The following is a 14,846-nucleotide window of genomic DNA, read 5'->3' as shown; positions in this document are numbered from 1 at the left end:
TCAGCAGAAAGACTATTTCATGATTACAGTCAAGCCGTCCACAGTGTACAGATACAAGATAAATGGAATACATTTAGTGCAAGATAAAGTCCTGTAGAATGAGAGTGAGAGAGTATTAACATTGCATGAATTTTAAAACAGCTAAAGATGTTTGAAATCAGAGGTTTTCTTTGTACTGAGTATCTCATCATGTACACACAAATTAGAATTGCCAGTGAAACTAAGTTATACAAATTATGACCAAGTTCCTCCCTAAAATATGCAAAAATATAACTTGAAAACCGTGTAAATTTAAATATGACTTGTCTGTAAGTTATCAGTGCAATGTTTCATCACCTTATAAATGTGAGTGTGTATCCCTAAACAATAACAATATAAATATCATGCACTGAAAATAATTGTTCAGTACTATCTATGGCAAGGGTTCCCAACCTGGGGTAAATTTACCACCGGGGGTAAATTTGTTGATTCAGGATTTGTACATATTTTTTTCTCATTGACTGACTGCGTTTGGTTCTGGTATACCGGTATCTGTTCATCATTAGTTGTTCATAAATATGTGAAATTACATTGTTATGTGCTATTAAAGTTGCCAGGGGTAAACGGGACGAAAAAGGCTGGAAACCCCTAATCTATGGTAAACTGGATATGAAATATGGTGAAAACAAGGACATTGTTTCAAATTTGCAAAAAGCATGCAAAGAAGCATGCAAAGAAGTACACAAAAAGTATTTTTTCTTTCATGGCAGTAAACACAACCCTTTTATTTCAAGTATTTTCCTCATTAACTTTGAATGAAAACATTATAGCAATAAAGAAATCAGTCACTTGCACTGTAAGTATACGTTCCACAGTGCCATTAAGTCCACAGAATCTTTTACAATATTTGTTTTTTTTATAAAAGTCAAACACAGCAATTAAAATTGAGCCAGTATTAATCACTGACATTTTAACTTACTCAGTTTAACTAACTGACACATTTAGCTGAACGTAGGTGCTAGTAAAACGAAGCAATCTAAGATTGTTAGGCTAGCTAAAGCTCCAGTTCTATTAGTGCAATATATTAACAAAAACATGATATAAGATGAAAAGATGAGGAGTTACACCAAACATAAAACATGCACATCAGCTGAAACCCAACACAAAATGTATTACATTGTTATCATGGGAAATTTTAAAGAATGAAGCGAGTGGTAAAAAAAAGAGAACTTATGGGTTTTGTATATTAATTAATTTACACAATTTGTATTGTGCTAAGAGCCCTGTATACTTAAAGGGAGTGGGTTAAAGCCAACATGCGGTAACACAAAAAAATCCCTACTGCACCACACGTGGTGGTGATTACATGTTGATTAAATACTAACATTTTATTTTTTTTAATGCTTTCCTGTATTTGTGAAAGCACTTCAATTACACATTCACTATATCCCTCCAAGACAAAATATCTATGTGGCACAAACCCATGAAGACATCCAAGACTGTCATGTATATATTTACAATAAATAAGATACATTTTTCAGATACATTAATACAAAGAAAAATTACATTACACCCTTGAAGCACTCTGCAGGAATGTATTACTTTGCATAGTGACAAAATACATTACAGAGCTAAGGATTCAGGCAACTTTATAATGATGAATCCAGTAAATTATAAAGCATAGGCCTTGATCAAGGCTTTGTAGGCAAACCTGTGCTGTACTTATACTGTACATCAGAGACTATTTGCTATAAATGCACTATTTAGAGGAATTTTACAAATGAAAACCAGTTGAATATGAAAATGTAGAAAATAGAGGTGACAAGTAAGATAAATGTCCTGATGCATTCATGTTCATTATGGCATTTCTCATAGGATCACAGTGTACACAGGAATTATCATCCATCTTGCTACCTTCAAAAAAGATCATTGGTCAAACATAAAATTAAAATTGATGTTATCAATAGAGAGTATGGGAAAAAACCCCACCAAATATTGTGCAATGTCAGCTCACTTCTAAACAAAAGTAAAACAGCTTTTTGGCAGCACAAGAATTGTCCCTATAAATGAATATAGTGTTAAGGATATGCAAAACTATTCACAAACATATTATTGAGTTACTTTTTCCAACTGGAAATAAAGTCAATCATGCAGCTTTTAGGAAGGTCAGAAAGATGTTTTAAGTTAGATGCTGATGACTATTTTTGTACAACTGGAAACTGTCAATTAGGTTTTCTTCAAATTATCACGTGAATTTGTGTGATAGCAGGGAATCTTGTCCTTTCTTGTGGTCTGCTGGTTGTTTATTTTTCAAATGACAGTTTCCAGATTGATCTTTCTCATTTTTTTCCACACGGGATTGGTGCTGTTCCGTTGGTAATGGACTTGCCATAGTGTCTTGCAATACTCGTTGATCACTTAACGCTCCTGTGACTTGGTTAGGCTTTGACGGTGATCCACAAACTGTGGTCTTTTCTTCAACCCGTGATTTTGAAATTATGGGCAGTAATGAGGGTGTCAAGACATTTGACATTGTTACAAGTTGAAATGTGTTAAATTGTGATGTTTGCTTGTCATTCCTGGCTGTCAAATCTTCTGATCCCAATTCTTTCTTCTTCTCTGTCTCTGTTATCCCAGGAATGGCTAATTTCACTGGACCCAGCACATTTTTGGCAACAGTAGCTAAATGCGAAACAAAAGGTGTTTTTGCAAAGTTAACTGGAGAAAATTTTGAACCTGTGTTTTCCGTACTAAATGTAGGTTGAATTTTAGCCTTCAGCTCCTCATTTTCCTTTAATTTTCGTTCATTCTGACTTACTCTTCCTTCAAGTTCAACAGTGGTTTGCTTAATTACTTCCTGACACTTCACATTATGTGACTGAAGAAGTTTCTCACCAATTTCAAATGGATCTTTCTGTTTATTTCCACTTAGCCCTTTGACCTCATCATTTGCCCTGCATTCGGTTGCAATGGACTGCTTCTTAGGAGATTCAATTCTCTTGGACTGTTTTGAAGTTTGAGGTGATCCCGATTTGCAAAGCAAATTGTCAGCCATTGGGGAATAACATGCAATTAGTTTATCCGTTGCTTCTGATAGTTTTTGATGTGCATCCTTTGTTAAGTGCATCATTTGATTAAGTGGAGTGCTATAGTCCTTGCAAGATTCAAACAATCCAGTTTGAATGCTTTGCTGAATTTTGAATGGTGCTGCCTTTCGATGCATTTGACTTGATGCTTCCTCTGGGGCTTTTTGAAATAACATTGTCTTTGGGGAGTCATTATTCTTTGTAGTGACACAATCCATTACACGTTGTTCAGTTTCAATAGCTTTTAAGTCTTTGGAATCTGTTTTAGCCTGGCTATTTTTCTGGATGGCTGAGGCAGCAAGGTTTTCTCCTTGTGCTATGTTGATTGAACAATATTCCACTTTATAAGGTTCTCCTGTTTGATGTGACATGGTGCTGCCCAAAATGGTTTTTCCAAAGTTTTGATCTGGCAGAGGAGTTAACTTCATTTCAGTAGATTTTGTGTCTTTAGCCTCAGATGTGAAAGAGCCAAGGTCATCTTCTGAAGAATCCTTACTCTCTGCTTTATGCGAGGAACAACCTGTTTCAACTAAAGTGGAATCTTCTTTTTGAATGCTGGGTCGATGCAACTTCTTTCCTTCCTGGCTGTCTTCTGAGCCATCATCACTTTCATCTTCAGAGGTATCTACCTCGCGAATGGCATCCTGTTTTTGCAGAGCTTCTCTCCTTTCTGCCCTATCATGTCTTATTGCTACTAGTTTGTCATTTAGCTTTCCCCTCTTCAGTCCTTCTGAAGATTCCTGCCGACCAATTTTTCTAGCAACAGGTTGCTTCAGAGTTCCCTTTTCTGCAAGCCCACGTTTATTGCCTGATGATTCATTAGCAGATTCCTGTAAACTCTGTAGACTGGGGTCTCTCTGCAACATTTCCTTTTTGAATTCAGAGTGTGATATATCCAGGCTATGCTTCCGGGAAGATGACAGCTTCTTCTCAGATGATAGATTGGCAGACAATTTTTCAGCGGACTGGACTCTTTTTAATAATGGTGATCTTGGAGGTTCAGCACTCTTGGGCCTAGACATCTGTCTGACCAGTGGTGGAGATGAATGTAATTTAATTGGGAACGACTGTGCTACGTTGGAACTGGCCAGAGAGTGTGAAGATAGAGGAGATGGGGAGCGCTGAGGGGAGGTTGGTTGTGGAGTTGGTGACGGAGTGCGAGCAAGAGGTGAGAGAGGTATGTTTCCTGCAGACTTGCGCCTTGGGGACCTGTATTGCCGTTGAAACTTGGGTGCCAGTCCTTGGAGAGAGCTTGGACGGATGTGACCAGAACTAGCTGGAGAATTGGGTACGCTGGAACTGGGAGAGCTGCTCTGAGACGAATTTCCAGCAACTAGAAACAGGGAGATTAAAAAATATGATATTAACAGAAAAACAAAATCATCTTCTAATACAATATATCTATTTTAGATTAAAATTAACTATCAAAAATCATTCAGGGGGACATGCAATAATAAATTGCAACTGCAAACTAGTCTTTAACTTCCAAGCCCTTCTTAACTGTAAATGTTTTACACCAAGTCACTAAAAGGGTGCATAGAAGAACACGTGCATATCTAGTAATCACTTTTATGCTCTATTGCAATGGAGTTAAAGAAACTGGTACTCACTTTCAGCATTTCAAATCAAGAAAGGGTGTCTTTAACATAATATTTCATAATTTATTTATCTTTATTATCCTTTCCTCACCATTCTGTTCATCCAGTTAGTACAGAGTGGGCAAATATAGATCAAGTATATGGGCTAGTTCACACATGGAGGTGGTACCTGGCCTCAGCATGGTAGAGGCCCATCTGCCAGCTTCTTTGACAGTGGGTTCAGTAACAATGTTGGGATTGTTGATGAGTGAGCAGAGATGTGCTCCAGCTCTCAGAAACCTCCCCATACCTATCCCTTGGCTATAAGCCCACAGGCAAAAACCAGGCCACTATCTACCAGACTCTTTCCGATCACATCAGCTCTGGCCTTCTCCCCTCCACAGCCTCAACCTCATTGTTTCGCAGCCCTGCATTGCCTGTGTCTATCTCCTCACTAAAATCCACAAACAGGACTGCCCTGGCAGACCCAATCTTTCGCCTGCTCTTGTTCCATAGAATCAATCTCCAAATGCCTTGATTCCATCCTCCCCTCCCCCATCCTTTCTGACATACACCTGATACACTTTACATGCCCTTCAGCTCTTCAATAACTTTCAGTTTACAGGTCCCCATTGCCTAATTTTTTCTCACATCGTATCAACACTCCCTCCCCCCCCCCCCCCCCCCCCCCCCCCCCCCCCCCCCAGCAAGGTCTTAAGGTCATCTGATTTATCCTTGAGCAGAGACCCGATCAATTTCCGTCTACTAACACAGGGACAGACAGTGAACTGACGTTTACTACAAACCTACTGACTCTCAGTTATCCAGACTATGTTCCATCCAACCCTGCTTCCTGCAAAGATGCAATCCCCTGCTCTCAGCGTCTCTGTCTCTGCCGCAGCTGCTCCTAAGACGAGGCTTTCCATACTAGGACATCCAAGTAACCATTCTTTATTAACTGTGGTCTCCACCCTACTGTCAGATATGAATCCCTCACCCACGTCTCCTCTGTATCCCAAAGTTCTGCTCTTACTCCTTCTCCCACCAGATGGAGCAAGGATAGATTTTCCCTGGTCTTCACCTTCCACCCATCCAGCGCCAGCAACCAACACATCATCATCTAACATTTCCGTCACCTCCAACGTGATCCCACTATCAGTCAAATCTTCCCATTGCCACCCCTTTCCACCTTCTGCAGTTGTCTCCGCAAATCAGTGGTTCACTCATCCCTTCGCCAGGTATTTTCCCCTGCAACCACAAGAGATACAACACCTGTCCCTATACCTCCTCTCAAACCTCCATTCAGGGATTCCAACAGTCTTTCCAGGTGAGACAGAGGATCATCACCTGCACCTCCTCTAACCTATCTGCTGCATCTGATGGTTCCCAATATGGCCTCCTGTACATTGGCAAGACCAAGCGTAGATTCGACAACAGTTTCTTCAAACACTTGCCCTCAGTCACCAAGGTCTACGGGATCTCCCGGTTGCTAATCATTAACTATCCCCCCCCCCCCCCCCGCCTACCCATTCCCATGCTGATCTTTCTGCCCTGGATCTCCTCCATTGCAGGAGTGAGGTCACACACAAACTGGAGGAATAACACTCATATTCCACTTAGGTAGATCTAGCCCAACGGTATGAACATTGAGTTCTCCAATTCTAGGGAACTATAAAACCCTCCCCTTCTTCCTTCTTCCCCCCTAACCCCCCAGGATCTATTGTCTAAAACCCTACTGCTCATTTAAGGGGCTGTCCCATTTGGATGACCTAATCCACGAGTTTAGACCCTAGACGAGTTGGAAAAAAATGTCAAGGTCGTGTTGACTCGCCAAAGTAAAAGATCTCCTACGACCTTCCACGACTATGTCTTTGACCTCCTACGACTATGTCTACGACCTCCTACAATCCCCCTCGACCTCAGTCTTTCACACCTTAGACCAACTACGACCAGCTACAAGTGGAAATGATCACATGATAAAATGATGTCATGTTTGCATTTTTTTTCTCAGGCCAGTTGCCGACCTACGATTACCTACGACTACCATCACAACCTACTATGACCTATCTACAAGTAAAAAGTATCAATTTTTTCCATGCCGACCTTTTTTTTACTCGTGGACATTTTTTATCAGGCTGGAAAAAACGCTGCAACCTACTTGAAGCCACGAGTACGCAGAGACCACTCACGAGCATGAGGAAGAGTTACGAAGACCTCCTACGACCTTGTGGCGACCATGCTGCGAGTATGAGTCAAGGGCAAACTCGGCAGAGGTCGCCAATTAGGTCGTGAAAGTGGCGCAGGGGCTTAACTGTGCCATCTCACTCATGTGCTACTAACAAGGGAAGCTACTAACAAGGGAAACTAACCCTTTCTGGCTTAAGTCCTCACTTCACCACCTCCAGTTTAAATTCCATTTGGAATATTTTGGAGGACCAAGAAACCAAGAACCAAGAAGCAAATCTCAGGTCAAGCATGATCGTGTTCAACGTGTTAATTGTATCATTGCTACAAACACAATTGGAACTGTCGAGTTACAAATGATTTAAAAATAACCAATTAGTAATTCTTCTAAATAATGAAACTGTTGGATTCAGCTTAATTCAGTTGATCTTTTGAATAAATTTATAGCTGAAAAATAAACAGAAATAGCCATGAATAACTAGGATGACATCAGTGCTAACAGTGACTTTCATCAATTGGCCAATGTAGTCCTATTAGTCTATGGTACTTGAAAGGTAAGAGTCTCATTTTCAATGAATACAGACATAGTCATTTGATTTATTTGCCTCAAGTAAAATGAGGGAATAACTGTTTTTTGGAATCCAAAACAGATTCTATGATTTTGCTACTTTGCACAGCATCATAAAAAGCACATTTTCCCCCCCAGTTTCACTGATCTAAGGCAATCAGGAGAATAGTTTCTGTTTCCTTTGGCCTGGTTAAGCAGTTGCTTTTCAATTCTTTAATAAAATAATAAAAATGATTTCAAATGTTCTCTTCCTGTAATTACCAGTGTGAAAACTTGTTTTACACATGTAAAACATTGCAGTTCCGAGTTTAAAACTTGCGAAATATGATCAAATTCTGTATATTTTATTACTGAGTTTATATATCTAAGCTATATACTGATTTTGGCATATATTAGACAGTGAAACATAAAACGGGAATGAGGAAATCAATTAATCTAACGGCCAGTCACTTAATTCAAGTCCTGATGGAACCACTTTTTTAAAAATATTTGTGCAGAGCCTTGTCTCATTACCTTTTAACAAGTTCAAGTTAATCAGTCATCTGTTCCACAAACTGATCAGCTTTCAAACATATTATTTTTGAAGATGAAAAAAGAAATCTATATTTGTAGACGCCCTCTGCTATTTAAAACACGTTATGGCATCCTCACATCTGTTGCTAGATTTAACATTTTTGAGACATCCTTGATTTGTAATCTCAAAGTAGGCCCAGGTACTTTGCAGAGACATATTATTAGTATCCTCCATATGTTGTGTCATTAAAGAAAGGGCTTGTATTTAATTTTGCTGATAAAAATGATTGTCAATTTGTACACAACAGTAAAGAAATTGATGAATAATCAGGCCTAATATGTATTCAAGTATGATTTATACTCCCAATTTTATTGATAGACAATTTAAGATAGTTGTGAGTTGAGCATAAGAAGGGATACTTCACAAATCTAGAGAGCTCATGGATATCATGGTGTGGGAGAAGTGAAGCATATGAGGAGAGTTCAAAACTACTGAAAGCATGTGAGAAATGCAAAGGAAATTAGCTTGATAAATGGCTCAATAGCACGTTGAACAGAAGACCAATTTTACTCCAAAGTATTTGTATACAAAATGTTCACTAACAGTATTTTAATGTATGATCAAGTTCCAAACATAAATACTTTTTGATTAACAACTGAAGATCTCAACAGCAAGTATCCATTAACTAGTCTGTGGTTTTGCGTGCAGGAGATGAAAACTTTTGTTTTGCTGTTTCATCTTTCTTTTCTGTTACCATTCCTTTCTCTTATCTATTACTTCCATAATTAACTTTTCTTTTTATACCAATAATGTGTATTTGAACAGCCAGGGAATGGAGAGATATAGACATGTACAGGCAGCATGACAACACATACATTGTGGGCCTCAACTGAACGGTTCTTGGTTTTAAATGTTCAAATTTAACAATCTTGTAAATTGTTTATACTATTATTTACGTTCAAAAGACAGTTTTTTGAGCAACTTATTAAGAAAAATAAAGAAATTAATTCCTAATGAAAATAGTGTATTTAAAAGGCAATCCAGAAGCATGGATGGCCAGGGAGATATTACCAGGTCAACACCATTCATCACAGCAGTCGCACATAATTACCACATCACTGCCATGTTGATCATCCAAAACAGTTCAATTTAAATATAATCTGCGGTGCCTTCACTTCTATTTTAGGCTATATATTTGCTGAAGCTCTTGAAAATAGTGTATCCCTGAAACTTTCTTCTAAATTCTCCTGAAAAGTTGGTGTGTAAGTCCAGAGATTCAAAAGTAACAATTTGTTTTTCCCTCTAAGGAGGTACATGCAATAGGTTGCACCCCATTTTCAAATCACTAACTTTATATTAACAATGCTAACAGAACTGGGCGGTCTAGTTGTTTCTTTTATGCCAGATTTTCCTTTAAAAAAAAATCCAATGAGTGCCAAAGAAAAATATTAATGCAAGTTTCCATGAGCAAAAAACATTCTTTTTTCCAATAACACATTTTAAAATAATTCAGGACTTATATCTTGTCAAAGTGGTGCAGGTTCAAATGTAGAATTTTTTAAAGATTACACATTTGAGGGCTGCATTTAGCTTTTCAAAATGTCAAATATAGAAATGAAATCCACCTGAATGTGTAGAATCTGCTGTGGACCTATAATTCTGAGTTGGTGAACGAGGAGAAAGGTTGTGTGTTGGTGAACCTGGTACACTTTCCCCAGATGAAAGCGATCGATTCAGGGAGGACAAACTCCGACTTGTGTGCAACAATGATGCTTGTTTTGTGATCTTTCGGAAGAGGGAGCTCCTTTTCTTACTGCAAATTACAAAGAAGTAACAACTTGAGCATTGTGAAAATAACTTTCCATGAGGTTAGATTTTTAAGTGTCACTGGATATTTCTAAAAACAAACAGAAAATAAAATTAATTCAAAAATTTCCCTTTAGTATTGAGCAATGTCAGGTACCATTCACCGACAGAGTACATCTGACAGATCAGCATGCAGACTTCTGAAAACGACACTATGAATTGCACATTAAAAAGATTACAACAGCTGACTTGGCCATCAAAGTGATATTTCACAGGACCTTATAAAAGAGGTCTAGGTGACACCATAAGTAGGATGCAGAGATTGCATTTGTTGTCACAAAAACACTGCAAGAATCTATCATAACTGTAAAAGGGATATTTTCACTCATATTTATAGGAAACTAACACACAGATATATTACAAGCTTATCGAATCTTACTACTACATCTTATTGTTGATCTTTCAGACCAAAACTATCAGCAAATTCAACAGATACCGAACAGTACGATATGAAATAAACAGGCAATAACCAACACCATACAAAATTGATGAAGTATGCTCGTGTTAGATGCTGTTATCAAGGAAAATGATCATCGAACAAAAATCAATTGCAGGTATTTAGACAAGAGACAATAGGTGCAGGAGTAGGCCATTCGGCCCTTTGAACCAGCACGGCCATTCAATGTGATCATGGCTGATCATCCCCAATCAGTACCCCGTTCCTGCCTTTTCCCCATATCCACTGACTCTGCTATCTTTAAGAGCCCTATCCAGCTCTCTCTTGAAAGCATCCAAAGAACCGGCCTCCACCGCCGTCTGAGGCAGAGAATTCCACAGACTCACAACTCTCTGTGAAAAAAAGTGTTTCCTCGTCTCCGTTCTAGCAAATGACAGTCCTGCCATACTGGGAATTAACCTTGTAAACCTACACGCTGCAACCCCTCAATAGCAAGAATGTCCTTCCTCAAATTAGGGGACCAAAACTGCACACAATACTCCAGGTGTGGTCTCACTAGGGCTCTGTACAACTGCAGAAGGACCTCTTTGCTCCTATACTCCTCTTGTTATAAAGGCCAACATGCCATTCGCTTTCTTCACTGCCTGCTGTACCAGCATGCTTACTTTCATAGATGATGAACAAGGACCCCCAGATCCCGTTGTACTTCCCCCTTTTCCAACTTGACGCCATTTAGATAGTAATTTGCCTTCCTGTTTTTGCTACCAAAATGGATAACCTCATATTTCTCCACATTAAACTTCATCTGCCGTGCATCTGCCCACTCACCTAACCTGTCCAAGTCACTCTGCATTCTCATAGCACCTTCCTCACAGTTCACACTGCCACCCAGCTTTGTGACATCTGCAAATTTGCTAATGTTACTTTTGAATCCCTTCATCCAAATCATTGATTTATATTGTAAATAGCTGCGGTCCCAGCACCGAGACTTGCGGTACCCCACTAGTCACTGCCTGCCATTCTGAAAGGGACCCGTTAATCCCCAGTCTTTGTTTCCTGTATGCCAACCAATTTTCTATCCATGTCAGCACTCTACCCCCAATACCATGTGCCCTAATTTTGCCCACTAATCTCCTATGTGGGACCTTATCAAATGCTTTCTGAAAGTTCAGGTACACTACATCCACTGGCTTTCCCATGTCCATTTTCCTAGTTACATCTTCAAAAAATTCCAGAAGATTAATCAAGCATGATTTCCCCTTCGTAAATTCATGCTGATTCGGACCAATCCTGTTACTGCTATCCAAATGTTCGGCTCTCTCATCTTTTATAATTGACTCCAGCATCTTCCCCACCACCGATGTCAGGCTAACTGGTCTATAATTCCCTGTTTTCTCTCTCCCGCCTTTCTTAAAAACTGGGATAACATTAGCTACCCTCCAATCCACAGGAACTAATCCTGAGTCTATAGAACATTGCAAAATTATCACCAATGCATCCACGATTTCTAGAGCCACTTCCTTAAGTACCCTGGGATGTAGACCATCAGGCCCTGAGGATTTATCAGCCTTCAGTCCCATCAGTCTACCCAACACCATTTCCTGCCTAATGTGGATTTCCTTCAGTTCCTCCGTCACCCGAGATCCTCTGGCCACTACTATATCAGGAAGATTGTTTGTGTCCTCATTTATGAAGACGGATCCAAAGCACCTGTTCAACTCATCTGCCATTTCCTTGTTCCCCATAATAAATTCACCTTTTTCGGTCTTCAAGGGTCCAACTTTGGTATTAACTAATTTTTTTCTCTTCACATACTTAAATAAACTTTTACTATCCTCCTTTATATTCTTGGCTAGCTTACCTTCGCACCTCTTCTTTTCTCCCCGTATTGTCTTTTTAGTTATCTTCTGTTGTTCTTTAAACATTACCCAATCCTCTTGCTTCCCGCTCATCTTTGCTGCGTTGTACTTCTTCGCTTTAATACTTTCCCTGACGTCCCTTGTCAGCCACAGTCGCTCCTTACTCCCCTTGGAATCTTTCTTCCTCCTAGGAATGAACTGATCCTGCACCTTCTGTATTATTCCTAGAAATACCTGCCATTGTTGTTCCACTGTCATCCCTGCTAGTGTATCTTTCCAGCCAACTTTGGCCAGCTCCTCCCTCATGGCCCCATAGTCCACTTTATTCAACTGTAACACTGACACATCCGATCTACCCTTCTCTCTCTCCAATTGTAGATTAAACCTGACCATGTTATGGTCACTGCCTCCTAATGGCTCATTAACCTCGAGGTCCTTTATCAAATCGGGTTAATTAAATAACACTAAATCCAAAATTGCCTTCTCCCTGGTAGGCTCCAATACAAGCTGCTCTAAGAATCCATCACAAAGGCACTCTACAAAGTCCCTTTCTTGGGGTCCAGTACCAACCTGATTTCCCCAATCTACCTGCATGTTGAAATCTCCCATAACAACCACAGCATTACTTTTGCTACATGCCAATTTTAACTCCTGATTCAACTTGCACCCTATATCCAGGCTACTGTTTGGGAGCCTGTAGTTAAGTCCCATTAGGGTCTTGTTATCTTTACAATTCCTTAGTTCTATCCATTCTGACTCCACATCTCCTGATTCAATGTCACCCCTTGCAAACAACTGAATTTCATTCCTCACCAACAGAGCAACCCCACCACCTCTGCCCACCTGTCTGTCTTTTCGATAGGAGGTATATCCTTGAATATTCAGTTCCCAGCCCTGGCCCTCTTGCAGCCATGTCTCTGTAATTCCCACAACATCATACTTGCCAATTTCTAACTGAGCCTCAAGCTCGTCCACTTTATTTCTTATTCTTCGCACATTCATATACAACACTTTGACCTCCGTATTCACGTCCCCCCTCGCACCACTCACAATTGGCCCTGACCTTACTCTTTTATCCCTTTCGAACTTTCCTTCCCTTTAATTCGAGAATCTTTTGTAATTTTTCCTATACTCACTTCCCCTTCAACTCCATCTTTATACCCCCAATTTGTCAATCCCTCCCCCCCACTATTTAGTTTAAACCCACACGTGTAGCCCTAGCAAACCTGTCTGCCAGAATGTCAGTCCCCCTCCAGTTAAGGTGTAACTGTCCCTTTTGTACAAGTCACCCCAACCCCAGAAGAGATCCTTGTGGTCTATAAATCTAAACCCTTGCTCCCTGCTCCAGCCCCTCAGCCACACATACAGATCCCCTATCTCCCTGTTCCTGTCCTCACTAGCACACGTTTCGTCCTCTCAAGCTTTTTGCGTCGCCTCCTCTCCTCAGCCTCCTCTCCGAACACTCTCAAGCCAAAGACTCACACTTTACTCACAAGGCCGTTCCCTTAGAGCAGTCTTGCTTTTATTGACTGATAAATTGCCTAATTTACAAACCAAATTCCTCAGTTTTAAACAGTTTTTCCCCTGTGACTTACTCACCTTCCCCCACGGGCTTCAGCCAATCAGCACTTGTCCCTGCTTTTCTTTGTTTCTGCTTGTCCAAGATCCAGGTAAGCTCCTTTCACCACTTTGTCTGATGGAGTGTTCAAATCTCCACCATGTATTGGATGACAGTTTGGATCATCGATATCCTTCTAATCATTTCTTCTGAATTCCATTCCCAGCACACACATGCCTTCCCTACCCTGTCCTCCATAAATTATACACATAGGTAATTCTTATGTAATCAATGCCAGCAAAAAAATTAAAATCCTATCCTCATTTCAATAATAATGCAGATGACTACCATATAATCAGTAAAATTTGGAGTATAAATATGCAGATGATGATATTTAACATTCTTGGGGATAAATACCTCTCTTGGCCATCTTTTGTTTTACTCTTCTTATTCCTCCTTGCCATCTTTGACTTGTGAGAAGATCTTCGAGCTGGCCCAATCTTGATTGAAGTATTCTCAAAAGGAGTTGTTGATATTGAAACCTTGTTTCCACTCTATGAATATAAATTCATTGGAATTTATATTTGTGTCAATGATATTGAGCTTATTTGAATACACATTAATGCTACATTTGAAATAATAAATGGCAAGACATGGTAACGTTTTTAAGGTAGAAGCATGATCCAAAATCAACAGACAAATATTTTGTACAGATTTTGAGATTTTCAATTCATTAAGAAATTCAAATCAGTCCAGTTGGCCAGATTTTAATATCCCAATATACAGTTTAAAGTGAACTATACATTTCTACAGTGCAGTTCTGTTTTGTTTACGCAGAACAGTGAGACAAACACAATTCAGTAAATAGAGAGCTGCGGTTTTCACACACAGTGGCAGCTCAAAGAACATAGGGACGGGCACTTACTCTCAATTCCCTGAACTTAAAACAATAAAGTACCTTTCTAGATTTAACACTCTGCTTCCTTTTTTTTTTAATACGCTAAATGATTAGCCTAAATGAACTTCTGGGGTAGAAACATCCAGATATACCAACAACATACTGTTGTTCCTATGTTCCTCAATGGCTGCCCCTAATCTTTTATCTATCTCGTCTTGTTTGAGGTTCTCCCACTAATGCAAATATCTCCATATCTACACTGGTATGCTTCTATGGATCTTACATGTTTCAATAAAATAACCCCCATTGTTCTACATTCCAAAGAATATAAATCTAATTTATTTAGCTCCTCATGACGAT

General features: G+C 39.5%; 1 protein-coding gene across 6 annotated transcripts in view; it reads right to left on the bottom strand.

Moving 5' to 3' along the window:
• Positions 1-496: 496 nt before the first annotated feature.
• Positions 497-14,846, bottom strand: part of mast2 (microtubule associated serine/threonine kinase 2) — a 323,001-nt gene continuing 308,651 nt past the window's right edge. For all 6 annotated transcript variants that reach the window (XM_055641697.1, XM_055641698.1, XM_055641700.1 and 3 more), the window contains 3 exons: positions 14,006-14,142; positions 9,534-9,721; positions 497-4,398 (listed from right to left, as the gene is read on the bottom strand). In XM_055641697.1, the coding sequence (XP_055497672.1) occupies positions 2,225-4,398; positions 9,534-9,721; positions 14,006-14,142 (2,499 nt within the window). In that variant the 3' untranslated portion in view covers positions 497-2,224. The remainder of the gene's footprint in view (positions 4,399-9,533; positions 9,722-14,005; positions 14,143-14,846) is intronic.

Source organism: Leucoraja erinacea, chromosome 10 (assembly GCF_028641065.1).
Source record: "Leucoraja erinacea ecotype New England chromosome 10, Leri_hhj_1, whole genome shotgun sequence".
Taxonomy (NCBI): Eukaryota; Metazoa; Chordata; class Chondrichthyes; order Rajiformes; family Rajidae; genus Leucoraja; species Leucoraja erinaceus.
This window is presented reverse-complemented; position numbering and strand designations above follow the sequence as displayed.